The 25,171-nt window shown below is 44.6% G+C and overlaps 1 protein-coding gene and 1 long non-coding RNA gene across 2 annotated transcripts in view; one reads left to right on the top strand and one right to left on the bottom strand.

The window, feature by feature from the left end:
- Positions 1-2,557, top strand: part of LOC142829158 (uncharacterized) — a 32,896-nt gene extending 30,339 nt beyond the window's left edge. The window contains exon 3 of the long non-coding RNA XR_012903512.2: positions 1,654-2,557. This is a non-coding gene — a long non-coding RNA (uncharacterized LOC142829158). The remainder of the gene's footprint in view (positions 1-1,653) is intronic.
- The window catches only part of ABTB2 (ankyrin repeat and BTB domain containing 2), a 206,360-nt gene that overhangs the window by 65,761 nt on the left and 115,428 nt on the right, over positions 1-25,171 (bottom strand). Inside the window, exon 2 of the mRNA XM_006124451.5 lies at positions 3,554-3,700. Coding sequence (XP_006124513.2) covers positions 3,554-3,700 — 147 coding nt within the window. The remainder of the gene's footprint in view (positions 1-3,553; positions 3,701-25,171) is intronic.

The raw sequence follows: 25,171 nt of genomic DNA on the forward strand, positions 1-25,171 counted from the left end.
AATTTTGTTTTAAATTCCCAGATATTAGACAGACAATAGTGGAATTAAACTACTATTTACATTGTTAAACTTGTCGGTAATCAGGAGATCAAAGTAATGGCTTTGCTATTTTAATGCGCTTTCTTTTTTATCTTTTCTTGTGAAGCCATATCTCTGGGCTTCTTGCCTGCCTGTGGCTAATAAAGAACACTGTGTATGATCCTAGATAAGTACTGGGTTGGGAAAACAATTTATGAAAGGGGACAGAGGTAGCATGCCATATCCCTTGCTTGTTTTGGTTCTCCCTCTGCACTGTATGTTATATGGCTAGATCAGTTCCCTGCATTGGAGCCATCTAATCCCATATAACTAGCCTTCAAGTCCCAACTGTCTGCCCAAGTTCTTATGACAGAGAAAGACGCTGTCCTAATTGAAAGTCCCTTCTTGTTGCTGTCTGCTTCTCTCATCTTCCTCACTGCTCTCTAGCTGCAGACTGCTTCCAAAGAGTGACAAAAGCCTCTTCCTTATTAAATATCAGAGGGGTAGCCGTGTTAGTCTGAATCTGCAAAAGCGACGAGGAGTCCTGTGGCACCTTATAGACTAACTGAAGTGTAGGAGCATAAGCTTTCGTGGGACAAAGACCCACTTCGTCAGATGCATGTAGTGGAAATTTCCAGAGGCAGTTTGCCTCTGGAAATTTCCACTACATGCATCTGACGAAGTGGGTCTTTGCCCACTTCGTCAGATGCATGTAGTGGAAATTTCCAGAGGCAGTTTGCCTCTGGAAATTTCCACTACATGCATCTGACGAAGTGGGTCTTTGCCCACGAAAGCTTATGCTCCTACACTTCAGTTAGTCTATAAGGTGCCACAGGACTCCTCGTCGCTTTTCCTTATTAAAGGGGCAGTCCTTATATTTCTGTCACTCTGATTTTCACAGACATGTTGGAAGTCTCTCCCTGATCCTCATAAAGGTCTCAACCCATGGCGAAAGCATCCAGTGCCCCCTGAGCTCTTCAGTGCTCAGGGATTCTGAACCCTTGTCAACCTGTAAATGTTATAATTTACAGTAGTGGAATTCCCACAGCAGTAGTCTGAATCAGTACTATAGGATTCTCTACATGCACAGGATCTATTTTTCCCTGGGACTCTCCTGTTGCTTTATGTTCTATAGTCCACTAAAATCCTCACAGGAAATGTTCCCCCATTGTGCTCTATGGGCACAATGCTGGGAAAGTATGGAATTTAAATAGCCACTAACATCAAGTTAGGCCTGAAATGGCACCTTGAGCGTAGCCACACAAACTGTGAATTCACACATCCCTCCCCACACCCCTTCCCCCCCCGACTCCAAGTGCAGTTTTTAGGATTATGCTAAATCCACTTAGATCTCACAAAAAGACCGAGTTTACTAAAGATTACTAAGATGCCTCCAGCTGAATGCTTTAAAGATGAATGCTTTAAAGACTGATATTACTCAGGCCAGGGAAAACATAGGACTACTGTATGTCCAAGCATTATGCAATTATTACTGAGTCAGATCAATGGGGTGTTAAAACCTCATTTTGCAATGTGATGCTGAGCCACTCATTCATTGCATAGTAAATTCATTTTACAAGTAGACTGCAGAGAGGGGAAAAAAACCCTAATGTCTCTGCCTTTCCATTTCTGCAGCTCCTGAATATCTCTCTAAGATCCAGAAATTCTTACAAGAATATGCATCTTCTAGCATCAGTGCTAACCTGGAATCCTGCATGAACAGAAAAGAAATGCATCTGGAATTCAAATTTTCAGCAAAGAATAACACCCCTCCCCCCACGCCACCCTACTTCTCTGGAAACCTCTAAACCATATTTTAAAATCAGTAGGTGACTGGCTATATCAGGAGATCCATTCACTAGTAATGACTCAGCTGGCCAAGGCAGGGACTAGGAAAGAAAGAAAGGAAGCCACATTCAATCATGGACCCATGCTACAAATGCTCCCTTGTGTTCCAGCATAAATAGAGGTGTGTTGAAAGAATCTGAAAAACTTCAAATTAAGGCGAGTTGCAAAATAAATAGTGAAACCACAAGCTCTGGGCCTGGCTGGGCCCTGAAATCCATTAGCATTCAGATGATGGGGACTGGAACAATGGTGCCAGCAATGGAACCCAGGTCAGGAAAACAAAGTTTAGGCCCAAAATCTGGGATTTGTCAACAAAAGAAAAGATTTACCAAATTTCATATATCAGACACAGTCTCAGAATTTCTCCCCTCCCCCTTTTTCTATTTTCAATTAAAAACCAAAAATAAGCTTTCCTCTGATGTTATCTGCCACCCAAACATTACTAGTGCATGACTATTAGAAGGTGAATTAGAAGGGATACCGGGAAAGTAGGTAGATGGGGTGTCCCCAGCTGACCCTGGGCTCCACACATCGACTATTCGATTATTCAATTACCCAATACTTAACATCCTTAGCGCTCATGGTAGAGAGTTAGAGTGTGTTGGGAAGCTCAGGAATAAGGGCAGCGGGTTGGGGATGGCAGCCCAGGGAAGGGGTGATGTGTGGTGCAGGAATCAGGGCAGGGGAGTTTGTGGGGTTCAGAAATAAGGGCAGGGGATTGGGGATGGGCAGCTCAGGGCAGGGAGGATGTGGGGGATGCAGGAATTTGAGCAGGGAGCTGAGGGTGTGGGGGTGCTCAAAAGTAGGGAGGTTTGGGTGGCTCAGAAATAAGGGCAGGGGGTAGAGGGTGGGGAGGTTCAGGGCAGGGGGCTGGAGAGGGTAGGAGTCAGTGCGAGGAGGCACGTTCACCATTTAGGGAGGGTAGTGGCAGAGGGGCTGCAGCCACATATACTGGGTCACCGCTGCTCTTCCTCTGACAATCAGGGAGCGAAGGGAAGTGCACAGCTCCTGTGGAGTCTCCTCTGCCCCTCGCTACACCGCAGCCCCCCTGGGCATCAGGAAACGAGAGGAAGGCACGCTAGCTGTGCACTCTCCACTCACTCCCTGATAGTCAGGGAAAGGGAAGAGCAGCAGAATGCTGGGTACACGTGGCTGCAAACACTCCCCTCCCTTCTCCCCAAGGGCACACAGGAGGGCAGAGTATAGGGATTGGGGCAGCCCCAGCTTTGGGGGAGGCACCTGTTGCTTAGCAAGGCAGTCCACAGGGAAGCCCCAAGAGCCCAGCTGGGAACAGCTGCAGCCGAGTGCCCCAGCCCACCAGCTTCTATTTGTCACAGTGCCGCACTAGGGTGCCCTCGCTTTCATCTCTGGATTTGGACCCCTTGTGGCCATGGGTACGCATGCATAGCATATCCTGCATGCCCCCTAATTGCACCTCTGCTGGCACTAAAGTCACTAAGACAAAGAATTAGATTCAGGAAGAGGGACATTTTAGGCATAATCTAAGGAAAAAAATCCTAATGGCATAATCTGATTTCCACAAGCAGCATCCTGAAACAATAAAATTGTATATAACATGGGACCAATGCAGTCCATGCTGAAGCCAATGACAAAACTGCCACTGACTTCAATAGCCGCAGGCCTCTTAGCTTGTTTAAACAAATGATCAGTTACAGCTGAAACTCACTTAGTTCTGAGATGCTTCCAACACAAGTCGCCAAGAGAGACTGTTCCAAAGTTCGGAGCTCCAGCTGGGCATAAGCATCAGCCCGTCCATCACTGCTTATGGAGCCATCATTGTAAGGGCTGAAGTAGGCAGGCAGAGACAGCACACCTGGGGAGAGCAGAGAACCTGTTACAAATGAAATCACCGGGGTAGAGGAACAGTCCTCCACCCTAGCAGGGATGGATCTACTGAAAGAACAGTCTTCTGTTTGTAGTGGTGACTGGGGAACACAGTGCATGCTGCTCACTCAGCCACGGTGCTCAGAAGACCTTTGGAAGCAATTAGTGCTGTTGATTGGCAGAAGCAGAGAAGCTGGGCTCTGGGAAGCAAATGCGGATTGTTTGCAGCCTGTAAACGCTGGAAACAAAGAGTTTGTAAAATTATTTTACTGTAAAATTACAACAAAAGCTTTGGGGAGTCTAAAGGAGCCTTTAAAGATTATCTACTCAGTAGAACAAAATGAAACAAAAAACCCCACAGCAGCAATTCTCAGAGCTTAGATCAATGGACTCTAGCTTGCGTCACAGCCAAATGTAGTAGTGTAGACATTTGGGCTATGTCTACACTGCAGGATTTTTGCGCAAAAACCTGTGGAGCGTCCATACCTCAAGTGCACTTTTGTGCAAGTAAATCAACAGTAAAACGACTGAACAGAGCGCTTTTTGCAGTGTAGGTAAGCCTTCTTCTACGAGGCATAACTCCTTTTTGTGCTACAGTTCTTGCGCAAAAAGGCACGTGTGGATGCTCCACAGGGGTTTCTGGCACAAATAGAGCCTATCCAAAAAAGCACAGGCGCTCTGATGACCATTCTGCAAATGGCTATCAGAACTTTCTTGCACAAGTGGCAGTGTGGATGCTCTCTTGCGCAAAAGCGATGCGCTTTGAGGTGTGAACGTGCTTTTGAGCAAGGTGCTTTTGAGTAAGAACTCTTCCGCAAAAGACTTCTTGCGCAAAAACCCTGCAGTGTAGGCGTAGCCTTGGAATTGGGCTCCAAAGCCCTCCCTCCTTGGTGGGTTTCAGAGTTCAGGCTCTCGGCTGAGTGTCTGCCGTGCTAATCGTAGCCCCTCCAGCGCAAGCCCAAGTCAGTTGGCCCAGGCTCACTGCCCTGGTCATTTATTTATTTGGCTGTGTAGACATACCCTAAAACAGTATATGCCAAAATGTGGGTGAGTGCCTACAGGGTGATCTTACAGAGGTGTCGTCAGATTGCTGGATGCAACTACCTGATTTTTAGGATTGTTGAGCATAACAGCCAAGTCCAGCTGAGGTGAATGGAAACTGAAGATTCTCATCTCATCTCCTTTGGGCATCTGACAGCAGGCAGTTTTGAATGCACACATTTATATTTTTTACGTGAGAGAGAATTTGGGCATATAAGATTAATTTTGGGAGGTTGGAAACTGATTTTGAAAAAAAAAACTGGCCCATAAAAGCATTTATTTGCATTTCTACAAATGACCTAAATTAAGGAAAACCTCTCTCTCTCTGTCTGTCTCTCTCTCTGTGTGTTTGCTAGGAATGTTTCTAAAAACATTTCACTTTCTTTACAAGAGCACTGATGTATGTAAAACAACTAGTTGGGTCAATAACGTAGTGATGATCAGAACACACAAACTCCTTTATCACTTCACAATTTTTCCTTGGTGTACAACAAAACAGAGCCAAATTGGGTGAGAGTTGGTAGGACTGGACACGAAGGGGATGGGTACTGTTTACAGACTGCCATAATGTCAGCTGGCATTGAGCGAGCTCACTCAGGCAGGTCAGTCACTGCACTGGAATCCAGATGTTCAGCAGCTGCTATAATTCTACTCCTTGGATCCATCACACAATTCCACCAATAACAATGAGGAGCCCTGTGGTGCCCTAAAGATTAAGAAATTAATCTGTTGGTCTTTAAGGTGCCACAGGGTTCCTCATTGTTTTTACCGACGCAGGCTAATACGGCTATCCTTCTGGAACTTCATCAATGTCTCTCATCCCGGACCTGCTGAATTCCTTGCTATTCCGGACCTGGGACCCCACATACTTCTCTGCCAATTTACCTTAATCTTGATCTGTGGCACCCTAAGCTATGCAGTCTTTTGTCCTGACCCATCTCTGCTAATGCTTTTCAGTCCTGACATGCAACACTCTTACTGTTCCAGTCCTAGGTGTGGAGAGTATGTCATTCTAAATCTGTAGCCACTTCCTAGGTCAGTCCCATGCCTCCCCACTAAGCAGGTAATTCCCAATTAACCTGTACCATGTTAGGAGATCTTTGTTGTTTTGTCTTGATATTTTCGTTTGAGATCTTTATGCAGAATTGATCTCTTCCTCCCCCTCCCATTCAGCAGGGTACATCCTCTTCCACATCCTGCTCAGTGGCACAGCTAGTGCTTGCATCAAGAACTTCCTGGCCATTCTGAGGATAAGGGAATGATTTATCCTGCTGTGTTTCTGCACTGTACATCACTGTTCGCTAATGCAGAAAACCCTGCCAATGGACTCTAATCTGAATAATTAGGAAGCTCAAGTTCTAAGAATTAATAGAAACAACATATGCAAACTGGGAGTACTCTCTCACTACACCGCAGCCCCCCTATACAGCATGAGTCCACTTCCTTTTTCTATATTAATCCTATGAAAGGACATTTTAAGGCATATGGATTGAATTTACAGCAGTGGGAAAAGGAAAATGGGCTGATTTGTTAAAAGTTTCAAATGGAGCACATAACTCTATGAAGGTGGAAACAGAAACTGGCAGTTACATTAATAAAACAGGCAGAGCAGAAAAAGCTTTTGGTGCAGATCCCCCTTTCCCCCCCTCCCACAACGGTTTCAACTGAAAGTTGGTTGATTTTAATTATAAATAAAGACTTTGTAAAATGATTGAAGCTGGGCAGGAAAATCAAGCACATTTTCCTCAGCTTTTCAGGTTATGGCTTGGCAGTTGTCATGGACAGATGGAACTAAAAATGATTAATTCACTAGGGAAAGTCCCTCATATCTGCCCGCAAAGGATGGTAGTATTATAGGGCAAAATATTTAGGGTCTAATTCTTTCACTTGCTGGGAGAGGGGTATGCTTGTTAAGTGGGAGATGAGAATGGAATTAAGACCCTGAGGCTTATCCACAGTCTACTGATATCTGTGCGGGTAATCCATTGATATAAATGAGTTTGCGATCAGGCCCTTAATACACAGCAATAGCACTTATAATGTATGTTTCCTGTTAATTTAGCAGTGTGTTTGTTTTTCACCACTGGAGGGTACCGAGTGCCTGGCAGAACCGCGAGAATCATCCCAATTTCCCCTGTGATAGCCTCCACTTTCTGCAAGGTACCACAGCATAAAAGCCATCCCTCTGAAAGAGGGCTAGAGAGCTTCCTATGTAGCTCATCAGCACCCTTCCTTAACTGGTCAGAGTAACACATCTGTTAGTCTCCAAGGTCCCATAGGACTCCTTCTTGTTTGGCCAGAGTAACAGATTCCATTCCCTCAGGCAGCAACAGGTTTGCTAGCATCTGAAATACTTTTGGCCTGGGTGATTGAAGCAAAAGGCCAGAAGCCAACTTTAACACTTGCAGTAAACAACTGCAGTTCCATTGACATGAATCTCCTCTAGCTGTTAGCCATATAGGCCTGTGGGACATACGTGAGCAATTCTGAATCTCCCCATTAGAGAGCAGTGCACACCTGTACCCTTCTTTCATAAGGGTCTTATTTTTCTCAATACTGTACACTCACTGCATTCTTCTTTGGAGCTGAATGGGTCCTGTATTGGTAAGACAGAGAACTTTTGCTCATGACTTTAAAGGAGACTAACAAGAGTTAGTGACTGGGTGACAAGAAAGCAACATTCACCACAGTTGATTTACATACAGCCTACTTTACTGAGCTATTCTGATGCTACTTCGATAGTTCCCTTCACTTCATGGTGGGTAGAGAAGTACTGTTAGTTCCACTTTGCAGATGAGGAACTGAGCCCTACATTGATATGTAGCCACACTGAGTCCCATTGGGGTTGGACTCTTGTAACTGGGAGCCAAATCTGATCCTGTATCTTTTAACCTACAAGAGTCATGGTTTTCATGATGGGTCGAGCCAACTGAACCACAACACGCTATTCTGACTGCAGACATCATAAATGTTCCATAGCACAGATAACACAGTCTCACCCAGAAATGGAATAATTTTCTGAAATGGTATTAATTTGCCAAAAAGTAGAAACTTGGCCAGATGCATCCCGTTACTTCTCAGAGATAGCTAAATATTGTATTACACACTCTGAGATGGAGCTGCTGATGGTGATTCTGACATCACATACTTTTACCATGAATGGGTCAAATTGTGACCACGTTATTTACCCTACTTTTGCGTCGTGATTTTGTAAGGGCAGATGTGGAGCATATTCTAAGTGGTTAGAAAAGGCGTTTAGAGTGGGTCTGCCACTGAATGACTGACCAACCTTAAGGAATTTACATTGTCTCTCTGTGCCTCAGTTTTTCATCTATAAAATGGGGCTAATTATGTTTATAAAGGTTAGAGTAGTGCTATAACTCTTAATTGATGTTAGTAAAAATGTTTTGAGACGTGCAGATAAAAGTTACTTTGCATTTTATAGTAAGTGCAAATTGTTCTTACTGAATTTGTAGGGCCTATTTATAAATTTAGATTTGGCTTTATATATTTTTATTTATGGTTATATTGTTTTTATCAAAGCTAACAAAATTAGCAAAATAACTCAATTTTGTAATTTATTTCTGAACAAATATATATGAAATCTGGAAATAAAACTACAGCTGATATGAATTTCAAATGTATATTTTTCTCAAGAAACAACAACCCAAAACAATCTTTAATTACTACACTGCAATGATCCACCAACAGCAAAGTTTTTTGTTTTTTGAAAGAGAGAGTGTACATACACAGAGGTGAAGTCTTTCCACTGATTTCAGTGTAGGATGGATTAGGCACTAAAAACACAACAATTGAAGCAGCAGCCCTTTCCGAGACTACTCGGAGGCTGCACTGTGTATAGCAACTCAAGTGAAAGCATCTGTACAGTTCTGTGATCAAGGCAAAGCTTAACAACAGTAATTAGCTTCTGATATTTCCCTAGTCTTTGAAACAGCAGCTGGGAGTAAAGCAAGGTTTATTCTACTTTACTTAATATACGAACCTGTTCAAGGACTTTTAAAAGGCAGTTGTTGGTTGGAGTTCCAAGCAGCAGCGTTTCAGAATGAAACTGTTCTGCCAGCCTCAAGGTTTTTAAATTGTTGTCTGTAAGCTGATGCTTTTTAAGAGCAACTGAAAAAATGCTTCTACAGTCTGAGTTGGGTCAAGGGAAAAAGAAAAATCATTCACACCATTCGGCATCTTGTTGCTCTTAGTGTTGCAATGGTGATGCTGCTATCGGTGGGTGGGCCACTTCCCGAGCAAGCTACCCAGGCAAAATGTTCAGAAACTCAGGAATCTGGTAGAAACTCAACAGTCGGGTCAGGTTTGTTGAAAGGTTTGAGAGCTCTGGGAGTGATCCTTGGGCTGAGTTCTGAGTGAACCTCGGATAATTTACAGTTTGGTATCAAAGTCACTTGGTAATTATGGTTTGGCATCAAAAGAAGGTGAATGAGTTGATTTCAACTGGATTTTATTTTGAGATTTCAGGCTAGAACAGCGATGGGCAACCAAGACTAGTGAGTGGCCCTCCGTCATCTCAGTGGCCAGCAAGATTGAAATCTGGTTGTGGACAATCAGGGTCTGTGGCCTATTGGGGTTCCACCTGAAGCCTGCGTGCCCCTTCTTTGCCCACTTTCCCCAAACCTGTCACATACTGGGGCACTGGAGTCCCGCACTTACCTACTCCCTGCCCTCTCCCATGCAGCCCTTTCAGAGTGCCATGAATCGGGTGATCCTTGGTCTGATCCTGCTGCTACCCCTCCCTTCCAGAGCTTGAATGCTGTGAATCAGTCAATTCACAGCACTCTGACAGGGCTCGAAGGGAAAGGGAGGAGTGTGGGGCTCCAGTGCCCCAGTGCATGGCAGGCATGAGGAGAAGGGTGTAGAGAGGGAGTGCATGAGCTGCAGGTGGAACCCCAATAGGCCACAGGCTGCCCATCACTAGGCTAGATGGATTAAAGCCCACATCCATGATATTTTAATCTTTACATTGTTGCACTCTCCAGATTGTTAGCATGTGACATTTATGGAGAAGGACTCTCCAATGGGAAGACTGTCACTATGTTTTTTGGACTTCCTAGCACTTTACCAACTGGTTTAATCTAGCTTGTCAGTTCTTTGAGATCTTCCACATGGTGACATGCTGTTTCAGAGTGGTACGGAGCCAGTGAGAATGGTCTGAAAAGCAATGGAATTTCACCATCTGGAATTCCTTGTAGAAACTGCATAGGGCATTAACTCTATAATGTTAGAAAAGTGTGACAAGAGTCCAAAGAACATGGTTCAGAATATGTCTATTAGGTTACAGAACACAGATCTCCCTATCCCACAGGGCATACATTGGGGTGTATGCAGAAAAGAAGGGAGTTACGTGTTATTCTTTTAACTTTTTTCCCCCCCAGATAAAACCCATAAAATCACATTTGTCTTACAAATCGTTCTTCTGGGCTGAACAAAAATAACCTTTTTGGAACAAGGACTGTCTTTGTGTTCTGTCTGTACAATGCCTAGCACAGTGGGGTTCATGACTTCTAAAAACCACCATAACATCAGCAAACAAAACAAATACGAGACAAAGATCCATTTCAGGAAATTAAATCCAACAACAAATTTTTGACAGTTCTGGTAGAACTCACTAGATTCGGGCTCATATTCAGACATTTACCTATCCTTCATATAAAAGTGAAATAGAAATTGTAAATAATATAGAGGATCCATCAAGGGGGATCAAATGTAAGGAAGAAAAATGTCTTTTGTCATGCACATTAAGACAATTTTGCAGTATTTGACTCGTAATTATTTCCATATGGAACATTTACAGAGGTTAAATGTTATCTGAATCCACTAGACCTGTAGAAGTAACATTTTGGAGACAGAAGAGTGAAATCTTTGCTCCACTGACTCTGGTAGCAAGACTCCAATTGATTTCGGTGGGAGGTGGCAGGATTTCACCTAGGAAATCAAGAATACTCTAATCACCCATACCGGAGTTTGGGTGGGACACAAGCCAACGTCCTTTTTCTACAAAAAATGCTTAAATCTTAAACATCATGAGCACTGAGGGGCTCCATTAATTTGTCTTTCACAACACATCTGGTAACACAGTGCCATGCAACACTGATTCAGAAATGATTCTCAACAAAGAGAACCACCTACTGAGTCAATGCCATATCTTGGAGCCCCTTGGTTTTCTTCCTGGCAGGCTCAAGCCTGCTTGGTTTTATGAAATCTGCCATAATCACAGCTGTAGTTTATTGTTCCTTCTGACAGCAGAGTACACCAAAGGAAATCAACCAACCAAAGTGTTCCTCCCGTAACATACACAAATATAAGCATTTCAGGTTCTAAGATCAGATATAATCATGAATCACCCTGCTAAGATGACAGGAACTGGGCAAGAAGCTTGGGATGGGAGAAGCATGTTTATAACTGCTAACTTATGGAAAAGTACGTTTTGCATAAAGTGATTGCAAAGCAGATGGGTACATCATTCAGTGGAGCTCTGCCAGCAGTAAGAGAAATCAAAATCAGTCATATGTTTTAGTATCCACATGTAATAATTATACTTAATTCAAAATAAATGGGGAAAGGAGAAAGTGAGAGGGAGAGAAAGGCTTACGCACTGAGACAGAAGGTCTTTGAATTATCTATAAGTGCTCGGTGGTGCACAGTTTAAGAGTCGCTGTCCTAGCTGTTCAGTTCTGGAGACTGGTAGGTACAGATCAGATGTATTCATGCCCCCACATATTAAAATGAGTTCTGTGGTCTCACACTGATTGTCTGTGGTCCTCTTTCCACACCAAGCTCCCTCTCACAATTATACATACGCTGACACCACTAGCAGCCTGCTCTGAGGGATAGTCAGGGCTTCACGTGACCATGCCAGTCATGACCGTTGTGCACAAGCATACCCAGGAATGGAGAAGTGGGGTAGGAGAGCTGAAGTCAGGACATTTGCAGAGAAGGGCGGAGAGAGGTGTAGGGGCTGGACAAAAATAGAAGTGAAGGTCAGGATGTAGGGGTGATGGCTACACTGGTGGGGAAGTTGAAGGGTTGGAGCCAAGACTAGAGTAGTTGTAAGTGTTGAAGAAGGTCATGACTGTTTGGCGGAGGAGTGCCTATCTGTGCTACATTTAGCTCTAGGCACAGCTGTCGGTCTCTCAGTTTCATGAGTGGAACACAGTTGGTGCCCTAACACATGCAGTAAAGACTAATACTGGGAGCCACAGTTTGTCTGGGCTTAAGTAACATGTTATCAAGAACCAGCATTATCTTCTAGTGAACAATCGGGTCATCATCAATAAAAGCTCAATAGGCATTATGTGCCTCAAGCATGAAGTTACCCCAAAACTGCAAGTTTAAGGAAACCTGAAAGTCTATTATCACTCTGCAAGGACGTGGTTGTATGAATATGTAGAATAATGTGAGTTTACAGAGTCTGCAGTTCTAGGTGACAGTTAGCTCTACCTATTATGTTAAGATTCGGTGTATATTATGGTACAGAAAAAACATAAGGCCATTGCCAGTCAGCGCCAGACATGTAAGAGTTTAACCAGTTACCCAATAAAAGGCAACTTCTCAGCCTGCTTATCTGTTAACTGGCCTGGATGGCTGGATGCTGTTTGCAGGCCCCCTGCCGCTCCAGGCTATGGCAGGGCTGGAGCAGCCTTGTGACCAGAGCAGCCCCCACTGCCTGAGGCTTTGGCAGGGCCCAGGGTGAAGCTGGGGCTGGAGCAGCCCCCACCAACAGCAGCGGGCCCAGGCCAGCACCTCACCCAGTCTGGCCCATTGAGCCATAGGCAGGAAAGGGACTGCTCCAGGGTTAACCAATTAAACTTAACCTTTAACTAGTCAACATTTAAAATGTTAATTAACATCCCTAGTTAGCACAAGTCTTTAAATGCCAGAGTAATCTCATGGCACTAATCATGCTTGCTATTACTATTGGACTTACATAAAGCACTAACAGGTTTTCATTTCCTACAAGTTTAACTCACCCATTCTTCACATAAAATCATATCTGGGGTGGAACATAGCTGCTATGCTACATCAGCGTCATATAACTGTTCTGGGAAAGAGAAGCGAGCACTGAAAATTCTGGCATTTGAATGGAACGGGATGGTGTAGGCATAGAGTGACCATACTTCTTGTTTGCCTTGTCCTGGTTGTCCTGACTTGTTTATTTTATTTACTTATTTTGCAAAAGTGGGTGAGCAGCAACGCCAGCCCTGTGCAGGGGCAGAGGAAGGGGACTTGGACAAGTGTCTCGGGCAGAGGAGGGCTCCTCAGATTAGCCCCATATGGTGCCTCATTTTGCTTTTGGGAAATATGGTCACCCTATGTAGGCAGGATACTGGAAGTTGCATACTGTGGCTGGGACAAATGGGTTTCCAGATAATCAAGACTGGATAGAGTCTCTTTTTTAAATTGTATTCAAAGTTGACATGAAGATGGCAGAAGATCAGGATGCTATCCACAAATACAGCAACACTCTCCCGCTGAGCCCACCTGCTCCGTAATCCCGTCCATAGGATGGTTGAGGTGGCTGCCGTGGGCCCCCCAAAAACACAGGGTCTGTGGCAGCTGCCCCAATTCATCCTATGGATAGGACGAATCTGCTTATTATATTACCTTTAACCTGAGGCTCTTAGTGCTGTGCCATCAATTTCATAGATGGGGAAACAGTCAGAAAAGAGCTGAAGTAAGTTATCCAATCACCAGGGGGAGTTAGTGCCAGCTTTTTGCACTGCCGAAGTCTCCCCATTCAGGGGCCCTGGATGTACCATTCTGCCCACATTGAATCACTGCTCTACTGTCAGCTAGCCCAGATTTTAAAGAAGTGGCATTACTGTGTTTTAAGTTGGGTCTGAAAAACCACACCCCCCCCTTTTGGAGGCCATTTGAAACTATGGTCTTTGATGTCATCTCTCTCTACATACAGAAAAATTTTTCCTGTGGGATGACAGAGTGACATCATCTGTGTCCTCATGCTGCCACCCACCTCCGCCCCCTCTAGGCCTGGGCGACTCCAGCTCCAGTTCCCACTTCATATCCTGGGGTGCTACGCCACCAGGGAGGGGCTCCTGGGGCTGGGGATCCTCCACCATCTGAGTCTGACCTCCACCCCTGGGCAGTGCTGGGTCCCCTCTGCCATCTGAGCCCAACACCCCCCCAGGCTACCCCGCCCCTCCACCATCTACACCCCCCCCCTTGGACCTCTGGGCTGCTCTGTGGATCCTCTGCCATCCAAGCCCACACCCCCCTCGCACCTCTGGGCTACCCCATGACTTCTCTACCATCCAAGCCCAACCTTCCCCAGCCCTCTCATACCTCTCACCACAGCCCACTCCTCCTCAGCCAGACAACTTCCCCCAGCCTGCTCCTATCCCCTCCCACCTGGCCAGACACCTACCCCCAGAGAGAGGGGGGTTGGTGAGCATAGTGAGCAGGAGGCACAGCTAATCAACTAGTCACTTTCACCACCCCCTCCCCCCTTGCTGTCTCTATCAGAGAGAGAGGCAGCAATGGGGGGAGCAGGAGCCGGTGCTGGGTGGAGCCAGCTTTAAAAGCCGGTTCCCTACAGCACTGTCTCCTTGGGGCAGGAGGGGTGCAGCGGGGAACTGGAGGCACTTCCGAAGCAAGAGCGGGGCTCTTGTACATTTCAAAAGCAGGGCACATGGGGCCACTGGGAGACTGCTTGAGGCCCTCGCTGGCCCCGTGCTCCCCGCAGCGCTTCTGCCTCTGAAATGTAGCAAGAGCCGGCAGGCACCCTTATCAACTAATCAAACAGTTGATGCAAATTGATTAGTTGATAAATCTAAATCCAACACTCTTAGGCACAGCCTTCTAGTCATAATACATTAAAAAGAGAGATAGAGAAACTTTAATATTTCCCCTCAGTTTCTAGAAATGTAAATTCCTTGCACTGTAACCACTGCAGATACTTGAAGATGTGCAGATGTGCTGTGGATGCCAAAACGCCATGCTCAGCAAATACAATCTTCAAGCATAGGGCCACTCACTATCTGTCAAATAACCAGCATTCAGGACATCAGAATTTCCATGTAGAATATGAGGCCATGATGGGACTCTGAAGCTTGGTAGTAACATTAGGTTTTGGAATAAACCTTCTAACTTTTACACACTTCTGCTTTCAAGCTCCAGTTAGAGTCATTAAACAGCAAACTCTCTAGAGGACTGTAAATATCACATGGACAAGTAGAGAGGGTTTATGAGGCACACTATAATTTGCCACAAGCCTTCTGGAAGAAGTGAAAAAAAACCAACTGAGTGCGGTCTAATGGATAGGGCACGAGGCTTGGTGTTAGGCTGCCAAAGTTTGATTTCCAATTCTGATAATGACTTACTGTGTGACCTTGGCCAGCTCACTAACTCTCCCTGATTTTCAGTTCACTTATCTGTAAAATGGGGATAATACTTCCTTATCCTCCAGGGTGATTTGACAGAAGTACTGACTACTTTTCTTTCTTTCTAGCTGACCCCGGGCTCCACTGCTACCCCTTTGAAATGCGCAGAGGCAGCATTTCAAAGGAGTAGCTGCCACTCAGCTGATCCATAGATCAGCGGCTACTCCTTTGAAATGCCACCTTGAGGTTTCAAAGTTGTGCAGTGCTGCCACTTTGAAGTACCCCTTCCTCCTCCCCCTTTGCTGCCTCTCTCTCATAGAGGCAGCAGGGTGTGGGGGAAAACAACTAGTCAAAAGACCATATGATAAGCAAATGCTTATCAGACAGTCAACTAGTCTTTAACATCCCTAAAACTGACATGGCCCGTTAACAGGTTTCTCAAAGTGGTTTCGTGGACCACTTTGAGAAACACTGCTCTAGAGAAATTGACCATAATAACTAATGCAGAAGAAAAACTATTCTACAGTAGCTCCTTGTATGGACACTATTCTGGAATTATTCTAGAATAATTAGTGCTCTTTCAAAGTGAAGGAATTTCTCTGGAATAAAGTGACTTTATTGAGTGTCCGTGCAGGGAACTATTCTGGAATAGCCATTGTGCATTAATGTATTCCACAGTAGTTATTCCAGTCAATTTCCCTCGGTAGTTAAGCCCTTAGTCTGATTAAACTAATCTTCATTCTGGTATTTCCTGGTTGGATTTAATATACCATTGCAGTAACATTAAAAATAGATTAACAGATCATCTGTTAATCAATGTCAAAACCATAATTACATTGACCAATGACTTGGAATTCTCTGAGCATGAGAAATAAATAATTCTGTACATCTCAAATTAAAAAATGAAGCTTTACAAAAAGCTCCCCTCCTCATTACAATTTAGAAAGTATTTTAACTACCTCCTAATATTTAGCTGTAGGTATGAGTTATTTTAAACCACTGCTGCTACTAGTGGTAACCCATTCTACACATATTTTTAATACCTAATATCGTAACAAAGCCATGACCAGATAACTCCAAGATGACAGAATTCAGATCTCGGGATGTAAGCGACTAGTTGACTAGCCGATCAGCCTAGGCTTATCAAGTAGTCGAGTCATTGCTTGACTAGTCACTTCCCTCCCCCCTTGCTGCTTCTGTATCAGAGGCACCGGGAGGGGAGGGGGAGCGGCAGAGCAGGAGCCGGTGGTGGTGGGGAGCCAGCTTAAAAACCAGTTCCCCCCCCCAACACTGTCTCTGTGCGGGGAGGGGAAATGGCAGGAGTGGGGATTGAACCAGTCCCTGCTCAGGCAGGGTCCCAACTGCTGCTCCTCTCCCTTTGAAATGTACAAGAGCCACCTGTGGGTTCCATCATTGCGCTTCTTCCCCTCTCCCGCAGGTTCTCTGCTGAGCTTCTGCCTTTGAATTGTACAAGAACCGCAGGTGGCTCTTGTACATTTCAAAGGTAGAGGCGCTGCGGGATAACTAACAACTCCCTTATCGACTATGTAGTAGTCGATGGAAATTCCAACTACTCAATTAGCTGATTAATCAAAATGTAACATCCCTATTCAGATCCTCCTGCTCCTGACCTAAAGGACAGGTGTCTCCCATGTGCGCTAAGGATAGTATCCATTAGCCATCAGCAATGTGGTCCCTACGACCCTCACTAGTACCAGAGAGACTCAGAACTGCACAATACATAATTCTGTCATTACAACATATGAGTAGAGTTGGGTAACACTTTTCAGACAGATTATTCACCAAAAAAGTGCCGATTCAATTGACACTAAACTATTTGTGAATGTGTCACGGATTGGCTCAATATTTTTGAGCAGTGGGAGTGTGGGGGAAAGCAGCTAGATTCACAAGGGATTTCAGCACTATGTGGGCCCTGGTTCTCTCACATCTCAGTTGACTGCCATAATCACTAGGCTAATGGCTATAAAGAAGGGCACCACCTCCATCTCCTCTAGTGGTTTTGTGACTCTAGCCCTTCCAAAACTTTGTTTCTAGGCATTTTTAATCAACGAACACATTTCCTTAGCCATGAATCAGAATATACAGAATTGTTCAATTTGCCAAAAGTGTCTGGATTCAATTTCACCTGAACCACGTTGTTTCAGGATTTTTCAAAACTTGCCAGTGAACTGAAAAAATCAGTTTCTCGCCTTGATCTGTATATGAATGAGCTAGCATTAGCACAGTTGCCTCTGACTCAGCTCATCTGATAGAGTCTACGAAAACTGACTATGAGGGGTCAGGCTGATGGTTTATTAGATAGAATTGTGCATGTCATGCAGGTAAACAAATGATTCATTAGATGACAGGATTGTCAGTCACTGACTAAAGCTAATTTTGTGTCTAGTCTACATGAAACTCAAGAAACATCCATCACTAGGGCCATTTATAAATAAACCAATTTTCAAAAATGACACACAGAGCACATTGTAGTTTTACGCACAGTGTTAACATCCAAGATAATCTACAGATGCTCAACTACAACCAACAATGCAAACTGTCAGACCAGCATTAACCTGCATGCACAAGTCACTAATCAGGAGGCCTGCCCATCTTTACCAAACTTGCCTGGGGTTCACATTAAAATATCTTGGGGAGCTCAAGTTTTGGAACAAACAAACATCAGCCCTTCCCACTCAGGAAAGAACGTTGGCATTTGAAAACAAAACCCATGTGCCTCGACAGGGTTATTTACATAGTCCAGAATAATTTGGACCATGGTAAAGGTGTGTGACAACTGTGTTTTGAAATCATTTGTCTTTTGATTCCAATTTTCTCAAATAAATACGTGGAAGTATTTGGCAGGCCAGCCTTTCTACAATATGGGAAATCATTCTCTTAATATTTTGCCCTTCTACATCTCCTCCCATTCAAGGATTTTAGAAAACTTTATCAAAATGCTGACAAGAACCCTACAGTCAATGAGAATTCCACTCATGCACCAGCTCTAGACTCACTTTCTCTCCCTGCTCTTAGCTGGCCTCTTTCCTACTCTCTCAGGGCTGCCCTGACCGTTCCCCTTATTTATTGCCATGCTCATTCCTCTCTTTTTATATTATTTCCTTCCATGACGTATCTCCGTTTTTCTAGCACTCCAGGTCCTATTTTAGTCTCTGTCATTGCTTTTATGCTCTCTCTCATCACCTACAAAACAGGTTGGGATACCGCCTTTCCTCCAGTGCCCAGTAAGTCATGTACACAAGAACAGCTCCCCTGTCTATTTCTGAACAGTGCAGTTTCCCTCGAGAAGCTTCAGTGGTGATGGGACAATCAGAATGTGTCAATATCTTCAGAAACCCTGCATGAAACATCCATTACCACGCCCTGTCGAACTCAGATCATCTGAAACTCAGGCACTTCTTAGTCTGCAAAGGCTCAGTCATAGCCATTTATAGTTTGTACAACAAATACAACTTGTGCTTCATCACCAAAGGGCAACTCTTCGTTAGCATCCATTCGGGTTCTAAATATAACTCCCCCAAGCAGCAATTCAGTTTCCAACAGTGCCGCTTTGAGGTTTTTTTTTAAAAGAATGTTTAGCTAATGTTTTATTTATAGACCTTTACATTGAAAATGAAATACTTCATTAAGTAACTCCTCTGAGATGAACAGATCCATAGCTTTGTTTTAATATTCTATACGGCTCTTCAAAAAAAAAAATCCTCCCTCCTCAAACAATCTAAAGGTTTCTTGAATTTTTATTACAAGAACAAAAGTCTTTAAAAGAATACACAAGAAAAAAGCAGCATTGCTAACACTCAGCTTTGACTGTTATTTGGAGAGCTCAGAATCATTAACCACATCCTAAGTTGCTAACATGGCAGTTCCATTAGAGACCGACAATTAGTATCTCATTAATTTAAAAAACATAGAATACAGTCTACTGCAGCGACTGTATGTTTGTACATGTCCAAATTGGATAAAATTGCTTAATATAAACTTTGCCAATATACCAATCACCTTGCTATAGTTCAGTGATTTTTCAATTTGTGGCCTGGGACTCTGCAGACTACGTCTAAGATTTCCAAAAAGGTCCATACCTCTATTTGAAAATAATTGTTCCCAAGCAAAAAACACTTTAGGTGCAACTCTTTCTGGAGAAGAACGCCCTTTGGCTGAAGCGCTGATGACACAATGAATCAGACTGTCACACAGCAAGGGGGGAGGGGGGAACCACTTGCGCGGCTAGATCAGGACAGGTTGACGTTGTAGCACAGACGACATTGTCCTCCGTGTGTGCTATCGCTTCCTTCAATGGGACCTATTTGCTCACACAGGTGTGTTCCCATCAACCACTCTGTCTCACACAAAAGCTTCGGGGGGGGGGGGGGGGTAGAGAAAGAGCTCCCTTGGCATCAGTGTGGTGAGTGTTCCAACACAGAGCCCCCTTGACTGTTGATTTCTAGTGGACAGAATCAGAACTGCTGCAGCCTCATAGGCCCTGTACTATTGGGTCCGAGGCTTGTCCTGCACTAGGAAGAACCAAGTCCCATGCCCACTCTTGCTGGGGAATCTCAAGAGACCTGCTGGGGAGCAACAAAGTCATAATTGCAAAGTCTTCCATGGTCATACATTTGTTACAGTATTGTCCAGGCCTGTAAGCACCTTTTATCAAAAGGAACCCAGAGATCTCTGCAAATAATCATGAGTTACGCCTTGGAATGTGCCATGTGATGAGACAACAGAGGCAGAAAGAGCAAACAACTTGCCCAAGGTTACAGCAGGTCAGTGACAAGTCTCTTGTATGTTGTTCGACACACTAGGAGCTACTCTGGGGCCATCGATGCAACCGCGCCACTGTAGCATGTCTGATGAATATGCTCTCTGTCAACGGGAAAGAATTCTCTAGTCAGCATCATAAAACCGCCATCCCATGCGGTGGCAGCTCTGTTGCTGGGAGACTAGCATAGTGCCCTCCACACCAGCACCTAGGTTGATGTAACTTACACTGCGCACTTATTCACAGCCCTGAGTGCCATTAAGTTATACTAACATAACCTGTAGTGTAGATTGCCAGGTGTCCAGTTTTCTACTGGACAGTCTGGTATTTGCGCCCTTTGTCCAGTAGAAAAATTCAGAAAATACCGGACATATGCAATGTCCAGTATTTTCTGAATTTCCAGCTGTGCGCCGGACAGAAGCCTGGAGGGGGCGGGGGAGCAACTGGAAGGCGAGGCTGCGATTGGCACTGGGAGCCCTGTGGTTGCATGCAAAAGCCGAGCAGGACGGGGTGGGGCCGAGGCAGTGGCTGGGACTCCCACTGAATGCATGCAGAAGTCAGGCAGGGGGAGTGGCTCCCAGCCACTGCCTCCACCCAGCTTCTATTAGCAACTAGAGGGAGTGCCTGCTGGGGGCGCGGCCTGTTGGACTCTGGCTGCGGCCAGTGGCTGCACCCCCCCCGCCAGCTCTGCTTCCCACCCCCCTTTCCTTCCATCCAGCCCTCCCGGCCCCCAATTCCCCCCAGCTCTGCTTCCCGCCCCCCCTTCCTCCCTCCCAGCCAGCCCCGCCTCCCTCCCCCCTCCCCCTCTTCCTCCCAGCCAGCCCTGTGGCCCCCGCCTCCCTTCCTCCCAGCTGGTCCCTCCCGCCCACAATCAAGTATCAAGTGTGTCTGGTATTTTGGGGAGGTCTATCTGGTAACCCCAAGTGAGGACAAGTTCTAGGACTACCGCAATCCAGCAGAAGAAATGAGTCAGAGGAAGGAAAGAGACTTCAATCAGGCCAGGCAGCTACTAATGCCATGCACTGCCCCACTAATTTTTCACTGTAAATGAAATGTCTTCAATACTGGGCACAAGCACAAACATGACCATTTGGCTGGCAATAACTTGTACAGTGTTTCCACAGATTGCTATAGACACTAAATCTTCTTGATATCCTTAGAGTTGGCAAGGGAGGAAAGTAGGCTATTGAAGGAAGACCCGTTTATTGACAGGGATATTAATGGGACGAGATGAGACTGTTAAGTAAATGCTCACAGAAATGGATTCATTCACTATTGATGTGCAATAAAGAAGCACAGCATGGAAGTACTGTAGAAGCAATCTGTGCTCTACTGGGGGAGAAGGTGAGCTCATTAGTGTGCCACTGATCATCTTTTGCATCCAAGTGACATTAGCAGCCCAGTGTGCTTCCAAAGAGAAATCTTAGGACTGGAGACTGCTTTGTCTTTGGTGCCATGGGCGAAAAAGAAATGCTAGCCCCAGCAAGAATGCAGATTGGCTGAAGAGGTTTGCTGTTGTGAATGCTGCGCGCTTTAACTGATCCGACAGTCTCTGTTCCTAGCCTCAGGTTGCTCAGACCAAGAATTAACAAGACACTGACTCAAATGGCAACCAATTGTAATCCTAAAGTAAGGCTAACATGGCAGGACTAAATCTTGCCTGCTCATCATTTCTTGGGTCTTTTCTATTTGCAAGGGATGAGTGCTTTTGCCTACTGAACTGGAAAGATGTGTCAAGTATGTACAGTAATGAATGGCAAGCGACAGGGAGAAGAGATTGTTGGGGAAAGGCAGCTCAATGCAGCCAGGCCTAGGGAAAAATCAAACTGCAGATAGACTAAAGAGCTGAATTGGGCATGAACCACAGTGTTTAGGGCTAGAGCAAAACTTCTTTATACTTCAGAAGTATCTGGATTTTGGTTCAGGTCCACCTTGTCTGAAAAATAATGTGGAACGGAAAGGGGATGGAACAGAGAATGGATAGGCAGGGTCTTGAACATAGGGAGAGGTTCTACAAGATGTAGAGGAGAGGGAGAACAATTGGGAGCAGAAGAAAAGGTTCCGTAAAGAAGAGATAGGTTAAAGAACAGGTCGATATTAGGAGGGAAGGCTCTAACAGAGGAAGACCATCTCTTTAGATCAGCCTGGGAATAGTTTTCAAAACATCCCACTTTTAGAAAAAGTTTTCAAAGTTCTGAAGAACTCATAATACTTCCCATCCTTTAACCCCCAATGGCGCCTCTCCTTACTCATACATAGGGAAATCCAGTGAAAGTCAGGCATGCTTCATTTAAACCCTGATGGTATTTGATGTGTGCTTTTGGGGTAAAGCAGTTTTGTTGGAGTCCCTGCAATTTTGATGTGCTCCTTTGCGGCTACAGAGATCACCAAAGGAAATAGGATTGAAAGAAACTCAAGCAAATCAACCATTCTTCTACACAATAGGTCACAAGAGGTTTGGAGCTTCGTTACAATTTCTTCTGGGTAGGACAATAGGGCAGGCATGGACAAAAGAAGCAACATTCTTCTTACGACCGACTTACCTCAACTCCCTGGCACACCCTTTTCTGCCCCCTTCCCTCTAATAAATCAATGATTTATTAAATCAGCCCTCAAGGCCCAGCTGCTGCTCCTTCATCTCAGTGGGAGCCAAACAATGATGGAGATGCCAATCTATTAGGCTGGCCTTATTCGCAGAAGGATAAGGAACAAAGCATTTGTATAGAGCAAAGAGAAATGAATTTAAATCGATTGCAATGCAATTTTCCATGATGGATTAGCACCTTTCCTCTGACCTAATCATGCCATCTTTTTGCTGACAGCCGCTAATGTGCGAATATTTGTGCTGGGTGCACCCTTTAGGAATTTGCCTTTTCAGTTACATAATTATTGTGTTGGGCCATCTGATCATATGGAAATAATCATTTTTACATTCCACGTTGAGAGCTGCACATTATTGTTCTAACTACTGTTGTTATATTTTTGTACAGGAGTATAGGGGATGTAGTGGATTCTTTCACAACATGAATCCTCTCTCAATTCCCTACTTTAGTCTGTACATCTTGAGGTCCCGAATGACAACTCATTTTCACATGGCCAAGTCCTGGATACTGGACTTTCTTCACTACCAAGCAGTGTTACATGTCAATTAGCTAGAAGGATCGATGATAGGCTGCCCTCGAGAAACGTTCTACCTTCGAAAGCCATCCCAGCACATTTCCTGTGCAGCAGATGACAAGGTTTAGAATCAAACAGATCTTCCACCAGCAGTACCGGGTGCTAGGGTTTAGGAATTTTAAAACTGCCTACAATAGTTAACAGGTTAAATGATTTGTTTGACTGGTTAACCACCACTCCACAACTGGCAGGGGCTGCCCTGGCCTTGCCAGAGTCACGGGTGGTGGGGGCTGTCCTGGCCCTGGCCTCCCTCTGGTCTTGCTTGAAGGAGATACCTGTGTGCTGTGATATCTAGGGTCGTTAGTGCAATAGATGGCATTCTTCTCTTCATCTCTGCAACTCTTGAACTAACTCACCAACAATGCCATCTGCGAGCACAGGGCTGCAAAAATGTCCCAGCCGGCTGTGCTTCTTAAAGTTTCTGTGGCCCTTTGTTTCTGACAGTAGATGTGTTAATGCACATTGGGCAATTAGTCTGCCCACTTTAAATCACTTAAAATAGCTGCAGTGTTGTTCGCTTCCTGTCATAAAACTGCTGTACAGAGTCACTATGTGCTGCTAAGCAGCTTCCTTGTTCTACTCCAAAGGCTGCTGCATTAGAGGTTCTGATTCTTAATTACTAACTGATGGTTTTTAAATGCTTTGCAATGCTTGGATTAAACACTGTGGAAGTGCCAAGTATTATTGCTACTTTATGAATGCTTTATGCCATAGAGAGCTCATCTCCATGGGTCTTTACTATGTTAGCAAGCCAGGGTGTGAGATCTAGCTTGCTACACAAGAACATCCTGTGTTGACAGCGCACTAAAAGTTCCGCTGCACACACTCATGTTCCCATTTCAAACAGCTGTATGTCCCATTACACTGCAGAATTGTTTGTGCGTGATCACATGGGACACTACTGCATGGTAAACTAGTTGCTGTAGCCTCACATCGGTTTAGTAATGTGCTCTGTAGATGAGTCCTGAGAACCAAGCTAGAGGACTAAATTCTCCTTCAAGTTACACCCATGCAACTGTAGTGCCTTGTGGTGGTGAACATAACAGAATATATGAGTGTTTGGATCTCAGGGCTGGGTGAGAACCTCTGTCTTTGGTCTTCCATCTTGAAGGAATAAACACTACTTATAGATCAAATTGTTTCTTTGTAAAGAAATCTTCAACTTGGCATCCCTTCCATATAAAACAACCCCAAGAAACAAAAAGCAACAGCCTCTCCCCCCCCAGGTGTGATTTGATGCAGGAAGCTATTGAATGAGATTCAGCTCCTGATCACTCAGTTCTCACCAATCCTCTTAAACAACTCCTGCAATCGCCCATTGATCTCCCACCAGAGCTGACAAGCTGGGAAAAAAATAGTAATAATCTTTTAAGCCTTTGGGGCTCAGTGCAGGATGCAAAGCTGGGCTGAAAGCGCTCAGTGTTTGAGGTTGGGTTTGAGTTAAAGATATTGGCAAAAGCCTCACTGCCGTAGGTACACAAAAGGCGCTCAAAGTTATCAGCAAGTTTCCATTCCCTGTGCCTGGGAAGGAGCATCCCCAAATGGGGACCAAAAAGGGGAAGATGCAGGCAATGCTTTCAATCATCCCCTACATATTCATCACTGAGCATTTCATTTAGCACGATAGTATCTGCTAATCAAATCCTCAGTGAAGAGCATGCTTCCATTGAGATCATTGTGGTGATCCTGTGCACTGACTTCACACAGTAGTGTACAGCTCATTCAAAAGAAGATTAAAAAAATTTGGTAGCTAACATAAAACGGAATATAGGACATTTCAGGCACAAAGAATAAGTCATTCTACCAAACAGGCTAATGCTTCTGGGATTCACATCAATTCCCATCTTCTTGATTTCTCACCACACTCCTCCATAGGCTTTTTTAAAAGCAAAATCAAGTGTCTTTTCTAAAAGCATTGCATCACTTTCTGTGTTTGTTTCCCATGTGTTTTTACTAAATTTTTTAGCAAGAATGGAAGGAATTGTGCTTCAGATCCCTCTGTTGGGCTTTTGTTTCCAATACTAAGAGGAAAGACATATCTTGAGTCAAGACAGATTCAAGCTGCAAAATTTAGAACCCACTCCCAACAGGAGGA

This window comes from Pelodiscus sinensis, chromosome 5 (assembly GCF_052426305.1).
Source record: "Pelodiscus sinensis isolate ZL-2025 chromosome 5, ASM5242630v1, whole genome shotgun sequence".
Lineage (NCBI taxonomy): Eukaryota > Metazoa > Chordata > Testudines > Trionychidae > Pelodiscus > Pelodiscus sinensis.